Raw genomic sequence first — 8129 nt, forward strand, 5'->3', positions numbered from 1 at the left:
TTTTTCTCCCATACCAAATTTTTCCCACCACCACGTCACTTTAAGGGCTCTGTAGAACCCAGATATACAAATAAATGCAATTCACAAATCGTTCAATAACACATTTCCCAATATACACCACGGTGTGTGTGTTGAATATATGCTGCTGTTTAACAAAGCCATTTTTCCTTTACATGTATATGCAGCTTATTTTGTGTATTTTAGTAACTTTCCTTCCTGTTTTAGTGAAATCTAACTCCGCACACAGGAGTTCCGAAGATCCTTCTATAGCCTACTGATTCTGAACCGAGTAGGGTCTGCCTGCAGAGCCGGAGGCTGCATTTTCAGGACCCCACTTTTAGCCTAGGACCGCATTTCTAGGACCCTAGGTTTTTAGTGACAGCGCCACCTACCGAATTAGAGGACCAGCGAAGATGGATGACAATCAGAGTGTGAGTATCAAATGCGAATAAATTTTTACAATTGCGATGCATTTAATTGGAAAGTTAACGTAGCAAACGTGATGGTGATTTGCTAAAAAAATAGTCTTGAATGCATAGCCATAGTATTTAGCCTCTAATGCTTGAAAATGAATTGTTAGCACGTTCATTTAACGGAACTGTTGCGTGATAAGCCTGTGTTGACTTATTGACAGCACAATAAAACTGTAGCATGTTCGTTCTGAAAGCTTGTTAATTACTCCTTGTTCTTCCATTTTAATTCAGTTAAAATAATCTTAATGTTTTCACTGTCACGTGCTCACAGTCAGCCTGTTTAACGTTACCCACAATACAAGTTATGTGTAGTATGCGTCTACATGCGTCTCATCATTTTGACATGGTTTTATAATGTGTGCTTTAAATATTATATCCATGTAAATGTGTGTATATATATATATATATATGTATATATATATATGGTCAGAAAAAAAGTCGTGTCAATGTTATTTCTATTCAGATTTCTCAATTGAGATGGGCTTTATTGACATGAGTGTTTCTAGAACCTTTGTTCCCACAACATCAAAACCTTTTTTTTTTTTTTCAAATCTTTGAACAGTATGCAATAATAGTATTATGAACATTAATTGATATGTGTGCACTGTTTGGTAACTAAGAAAAAAAATAAATAAAGTGTAGAACATGTTCAACTAAATGTTCCTTATTTAATTCACTTCTCTTTCTCTCTCTCTCTCTCTTAGGAGTCAGTGATGATGTTGTCCATGAAGTTCTGTTTGTGGTCCACATCATGAACAAATTTGTTTTTGTGTGTGTTCAAGTTCAGTTATTATATATTATTTTGTAAAATATTTTGTGTGTGCAAGTTCAGTTATTATATATTATTTTGTGAAATATTTTGTGTGTGCAAGTTCAGTTGTTATATATTATTTTGTAAAATATTTAGTGTGTTCAAGTTGAGGTGTGATATATTATTTTGTAAAATATACACAATCTACCCCCAGAGTCATTGTCTTCCCTCTATACTTGAAAATGTGGTCGATCTAGTGACTGAAAAGACTATAACATGATTCCTTGTTTATTTTACTTGAGTTATTATATTATGCTAGACCCAATAATTTCTCAACATTCCTAGGAACCAGGTTTAATTGCAATAAATAAAGTAGTATTTGGGTGTAATAAAACTGTAAAACTCTAATGTAGTTGAAACTGGGTGGGTGGAAATACTGCCTGGCACAACTAGGGTCCTGGAAATGCGTTCCTGAGACTGCGGTTCTCCGAGTCGGTAGGTGGCGCTGTCACAAAAACCTAGGGTCCTAGAAATGCGGTCCTAGAAGTGGGGTCCTGAAAATGCAGCCTCCGGCTCTGCAGGCAGATAATATTGTCTGAACCGCTTCAACTGGAAAAGCGTTAAAGACACACCTGTTTTGCACACGTCTCTCCAACACAGAAGCCGTACAATATATCAGGTGATCAGTTTAGAGAAACCGAAACTTAAGTGTTATTGAACTTTTGTTTGTCGCTCTTCGTCTGAGTGCGTGTACTTAAAGTGAAATTCTCTTGGTCGGCGTTGCGTCACAAATCATGTGACCTGCGTAGCAACAAGCCGCGAAGGGTAAAACAAACCGATGGCAAAGCCCGAGGCAAATCAAAAAGGTATCTATTCACGGAAGTTTTGCTGTGGACTATGTCAATTATGGATACTAACGGACTACTTTGTATTAATGATGAATGGTCTTTGTATGCGAATGTATATTGGTGGTGAGAAGTGAATGTAATAAAACACTCATGTAATTAAGCGATTTGTGACTAACTACCTGTGAAAGGCGCTATATGAATACAGATCTTCTATTACAAAATGTCTTATCAACAGTCTCCTAGCGTCTGTAAAAAAAAAAAAAAATATTGCATCACATTAAGTGTATTTTGATTGTCAAAACATTTTAGTAACTAATCTGAATTTTATTAGGTTTAGTGACAACATGTTACAATGTTTACATGGCACAATTTCTGGTAAGCTTAGCTAACGTTACGCTTTTTTATTATTTCAATTCAATTATTGGGATTTGATTTAATATTGACTCATTTGGATAAATATTAGGTAGGCTACGCAAGATAGGCATTAATTTTTCTCAAGAAAAAAACAACTCGCCTAATGCTGAAAACATGATACAGAGAGCCCCATCAGCTGGCAGTATTATTCATATTTAGCAAAATACTCCCTATAGCTCTTTTTTTCTAGCCAACTAACGTTACGTGCCATATCCATATTATGGTCATCAAATGGATTTCCTGAGGTAAATGCAATGTGACATTCTCCAGCTGTTTTACTGACCCCTTTGTTTGATTGATTGGTCGATATGATGAAATATACATTTCGGTAAGTTGTAAGGTATCTTTCAACATTGTTCATTCGTGTTTATTTACTGTCAGCTAGTAGAGAAGATCGGTTGGTTCACGTGCCGCTAGGGATCTGTCGCGTCCTTATCTAACGTTACTGTCTATGGTCGCGTCACATTTACAAGCGCCAAAACGCTATTCGTTGTCTGAATTTCGTAATAAAAGTGACAGATCTGATAGTTGAGATTGTTGTTGTTGCAACCAACACCACAACAGTTTTTCGGCATGATTTGCAACCAAAGGAAAAGAGTTAAGGTACTCGTTTGTCTTCCGCTTCGTGTGTTGCTTAATGGCGGGCGCTTGTTTGTTTTACCCTTCGCCGTGGTTGCTATGCGTGCGCAGTGCATTATGGGAGCACAAGTCCCGGATGTCCGACCTCGAGAATGGCGGACACTACTTTTTCTCATGACCAGTTCAACTGTTCAATCTGCCTGGATCTCCTGAAGGATCCAGTGACTCTTTCCTGTGGACACAGTTACTGTATGAGCTGCATTACAGGCTGCTTTGATCAGGATGAACAGAAGAACGTTTACAGCTGCCCTCAGTGCAGACAGACATTCACTCCGAGACCGGTGTTGGGGAAAAATGTGGTTCTTGCCGAAATGTTAAATCAACTGGTGAAGCTAAAACTCCAATCTGTGGTTCCTGCTCAGTGTTGTTATGCTGGACCTGGAGAAATTGAGTGTGATGTCTGTACCGGAAGAAAGTGCAAAGCTGTCAAGTCCTGTCTTGTGTGTTTGGAGTCTTACTGTCAAAGTCATTTTGAACGTCATGAGGAATTTCGTTCAGGAAAGCAACACAAAATAACTGATGCCACAGGACGACTCCAGGAGATGATCTGTCATGAGCATGATAAGATTTTAGAGATTTATTGTAAAACAGATCAGCAGTGTATATGTGTGCTGTGTATGGTGGATAAACATAAAAATCACAACACTGTATCGGTTGCAGCACAGAGGAGAGAGAATGAGGTATGAAATGACTTTGTGAATTGGTGTATTCATTCTGATACTTATTCTTAATTCTTAATCTTCAAAGATTATTATAAAGGGATTCACAATCACAAATAATAGCACAACTAAATGTTGATATACAGTAAAATCAAAATGTATTATTATTATTTTTATTATAAACCTGATTAGTCATATTAACTCATAACAATTTTTTCTATTGTGTGTATATTGTCTTTTTGTATAATGCTCTTAATTGTATTTTATAGAGGTGTTTACAAGTTCTAGATTTATGATTGTTGTAGTGTATTGTTGTAATGTTTAACCTTTTTACTTTTTTCTAGTTTAGAGCCTAATAACATCTGGCAAAGGGACTACCAATGAAAACTAGCCTTCGGGCTAATTTGGGTACATTTACATTTATGAATGTTAATTAATGTACATTGTCCCTTTTCTAAATAAATAAAAAAATAAATAAATAAATATTATCACAGTTTATTCACTATAGTTAAAAAAATGGTAATAAAATATGAAAAGAACTCAGGGTTATGAAATCATTTGATATTAAAGGGCAACACATGACCAAGCAATGCTTTATTTTGCTCAGTTTGTGGGGTAAAAAGGTCGCATTAGCAATTAAAGAAAAAACTCTTCAGTAAAACATGGTCAGGTCAAAGTGTCTGAATAATTTTTGGTCCCAAATTTTTATCAATTTTACTGATTGATTTTTCTGACTAGTCCTGCACCCACTAGTAAAAAGATATATCTGGTTTCTGAACAATTTTTGGTTAGACTGTGGTACATTGTAAGTGATGGTAACTTTTTGGCTTTCTTTCTTTCTTTTGTCCTGCAGAAACACTTTAAAGAGACACTGAGAAAATGCCACCAGAGAATCCAGGAGAAGGAGAAAAATCTTCAGGAGTTGAGAAATGCTGTGGAGTCTTATAAGGCGAGTTTTGAGAAGAACAACTGCTGGCAGATGGAAGAGCTGTTTCATGTGACTAATTACAGTTAGAATGTAAACATATGTAAATATAGTTAGGATGATATTTATAACTCTTATTTTATATACAGTGCTTTGCTCAGACCGCAGTGGAGGAAAGTGAGAAGATCTTTACTGAGCTGATTTGCTCGATTGAGAGAAGTCGCTCTGAAATGACACAGCTGATAAAAGATCAGGAAAAGGCTGCCGTGAGTCGAGCTGAAGAATTCTTGAAGAAAGTGGAGAAAGAAATCACTGATCTGAGGAGGAGTGAAGCCGAACTGCAGGAGATTTCACATGCAGAGGACATCCAGTTCATCCAGGTAACAAGAGCTCCGAAAATCAGGGGTAACAATGTAATTCATGTTTTGTGATTAAAGAGGCTTTACAGAAACTATAATATTGTCAGGAGTTCTGTTGTGATCGTGTTGTTAGGGGTGTTGTGATATTACTTTGTAATTATCTTAGAGAGAGAGAGTTCATAATGAGGAAGTGTCAGATGCAACTCATTCTCCCTTACCTATAATCTCCACGACACAGCATCAACCAGAATAACACCTGCGTGACCAAACGCAATGACATCTAAATGTGTTGTACTTAATCTTGACTTGTTTTGTCATCTTAAAGGTATAGCGGAGGATCTTTCCAAATTTTAGATAAGATCCGCCCTCTCCACTTTTTGAAAAGTTTGATTGATTCACCAGAATGATTGACAATTAGGAGGACCAATAGTTTAGGTTACCCACCAGGAAGTAAAACATCCTCCGCTATACCTTTAACATTTTAAGATTTGTTTCATGTGAAAACGTTCTGTTGTTTGTGTGTCTGTAGAGTTTCCAGTCTCTCTCTGTCCTGCTTATGGACTCACCCAACATCACTGTTAGTTCTCTCCTTTCCTTTGATAATGTACAAAAATCTGTCTCTCATCTGAGAAAGAAACTTGAGGATTTCTGCCAAGAGGAGATAACAGTGATATCTGGTAGAGGTAAAGTACTGGATGATGCATTCACTCTCAGAAATAGGTCAATGTGCAAATACAAAGGTGAAATTACAAAGTGTATTGTGTAAGACATTTACTTGCTCTCAAACATGGATAAATAAGACATCAATTATTGAGTGTTTACATGTACATATTGACACCTATGGTCTCTATGATCTACTTGGGCTTACAATGCCTTTGGAAAATGCAGGCAAACTTATTATTTAAAAAAACTGACATCACAAGAACTGGTTGCATGAAATCCTGAATTTGTTGGATTTTCTCTTTAGTTTTATTATCAAAATCTAATGAGATTTGTGTACAATGAATAAGCTGCCAGAACATTCATATTTTACAAGGTATTGCTTGATGTCTGTTTATTAAGGATAATTAGTCATGAGATTGTGGTTGTTGTTGTGACAGAAACTATAAAATACTTTATGTAAAACCACAATGCAATTGATGTAAAATTCATGTCGATTATTTTTATTTTTCTCACACTAATGTCTACTGTTTACTGTTTCATAGTGAATTGCATCCAGATCATCCCCTTTCCTGAACCCAAGACCAGGGAAGAGTTCCTCCAGTGTAAGTCAACATGAAAATATACAAACACAGAAAGAACTAATAGCAACTGTGGCAAATAATACACACACATTCATTCTGATATCATCAATATCGGTGAGATAGAATGGTCAACCTTTTTCCCTAAAGCATCCTATTTTTCTACCTTTATTAGATCGCAGTCACTTGACTCTGGATCCAAACACAATGAACAAAAAACTCTGGCTGTCTGAGGGGAACAGAATGGCTTCTTACACTAAGATGTCCATTCTGTATCCTGATCATCCAGACAGATTTGATCATTGGGAGCAGGTTTTGTGTAGAGAAAGTGTGTCTGGACGCTGTTACTGGGAAGTTGAGTTGAGCAGGAGTGTGGCTGTATCAGTGGCATATAAGAGCATTAGCAGGAAAGGAAAAGCTGATGAATGTTTGTTTGGATGCAATGGTCAGTCCTGGAAACTGTCCTGTACTCCCTCGAATTGTTCATTCTTGCACAATAACAGAGAGACCAAACTGCCTCCGGTGTCCAGCTCCTGTATAGGAGTGTATGTGGATCAACGTGCAGGAACTCTGTCCTTCTACAGTGTCTCTGACCAAATGACCCTCATTCACAGAGAACAGACCACATTCACTGAGCCTCTCTATCCTGGGTTCAGCGTTATTAATGGATCAGTGAAACTGTGTGATCTACTAATATCAGGGGTGTAAAAGGTATAATAAAAGCACAGGTACTTCGTTTTACTCAAAAGACAAAGCATCTACCCAAAAATTGTAGAAAAAAAAGTTGGCCTATCTACATTTAATTAAAATTATAAGCCTATTAAATACCCCTTAGTCACTTTATATTCACTTTTCGAATATTTTCAACAGTGATTTGAATGGTTGTGTTAAAGTTACTGTCCTAATAATAATAATTCTAATATAAGAATTCAAAATTCTTTTGAGTTCAAAAGTAGAATATAATCATTACTCCTTTTGTTTAAATTTAGAGTTGTGATGTGTGATTTTTTTATTTTATTATTATTGTTATGTGTGAATATATACAACAATTACAATATTTTTATGTTGGGCCAACTCAGTTTTAGTCAGTGGATTTCCTTTTCTTGCAGGATTAACATTTATATGCTTTTGAAAACTAAATGTCCCCAACACTTCGGCCAAAGTTAGTGTGTCTGAATATAACAAAAGGGGAAACAAAACTAGACTGCAGCATAAATATATAACCTCATGACTTCAGTAACAAGGTGAATTAATCAAGAAATCCAGATTTGCTTTTACCTAGTAACAGAAGGATTTGCTGAATTATACATGTGAAGAATCAGTCATATTGTAGAAAAATGATGTAATGAATCATGGCACATTTGCCGGGCTCCGATTCTATAAAAACTGTTGTACTCTTTTTGTCATGAGGATTCTCTGTGATTGGTCAAAGATCCTCCCGGAGATGATTAAAGCATATTCAAAGGCATTGTCGGAGTCTGTCTGGTTAGTGAAACACTAAAGATCTTATTCCCAAATGATAGTGTTAATAAGGGGCGAGATGTCGTCCGACTCAGTGGGTCTGTTAGATGTCCAGTACGGGGTTACCGATGCGGTCAGGTAGATACAATTCTCAAGCGTCTTATGCGGTCAGAATACTAATATTTCTACTCTTTGGCATCTGGGTTTATGTTGTTTATGTTACACCGTTTCATTACCAGCCACCAGATGGAGGCATTACTTGCTATCTAAATGCCAAACAATATCTTTCCAATATGAGAACAAAGTTAGACAGATAGACGAGAGAGAGAGAGAGAGAGAGAGAGAGAGAGAGAGAGAGA

The 8129-nt window shown here is 36.5% G+C and overlaps 1 protein-coding gene across 1 annotated transcript; it reads left to right on the forward strand.

Annotated features, from left to right (window-relative positions):
• Window positions 1-3187: 3187 nt before the first annotated feature.
• LOC308687264 (E3 ubiquitin/ISG15 ligase TRIM25-like) lies at window positions 3188-7776 on the forward strand. Its single transcript, XM_081359647.1, has 6 exons — window positions 3188-3805; window positions 4638-4733; window positions 4859-5089; window positions 5598-5751; window positions 6274-6333; window positions 6485-7776. The coding sequence occupies exons 1-6, from the start codon at window positions 3218-3220 to the stop codon at window positions 7015-7017; spliced, it is 1662 nt and encodes a 553-aa protein (XP_081215773.1). The 5' UTR covers window positions 3188-3217; the 3' UTR covers window positions 7018-7776.
• The last annotated feature ends 353 nt before the right edge of the window (window positions 7777-8129 follow it).

This window comes from Scardinius erythrophthalmus (genome assembly GCF_964197995.2).
Source record: "Scardinius erythrophthalmus genome assembly, chromosome: 2".
Lineage (NCBI taxonomy): Eukaryota > Metazoa > Chordata > Actinopteri > Cypriniformes > Leuciscidae > Scardinius > Scardinius erythrophthalmus.

Bases quoted from the DNA above. Each gene is read 5' to 3' on its own strand.
- LOC308687264 (XM_081359647.1), top strand. From the start codon at position 3,218: ATGGCGGACACTACTTTTTCTCATGACCAGTTCAACTGTTCAATCTGC. The intron at 5,090-5,597 runs GTAACAAGAGCT...GTGTGTCTGTAG, and splicing joins AGGACATCCAGTTCATCCAG to AGTTTCCAGTCTCTCTCTGT. The intron at 6,334-6,484 runs GTAAGTCAACAT...TACCTTTATTAG, and splicing joins CAGGGAAGAGTTCCTCCAGT to ATCGCAGTCACTTGACTCTG.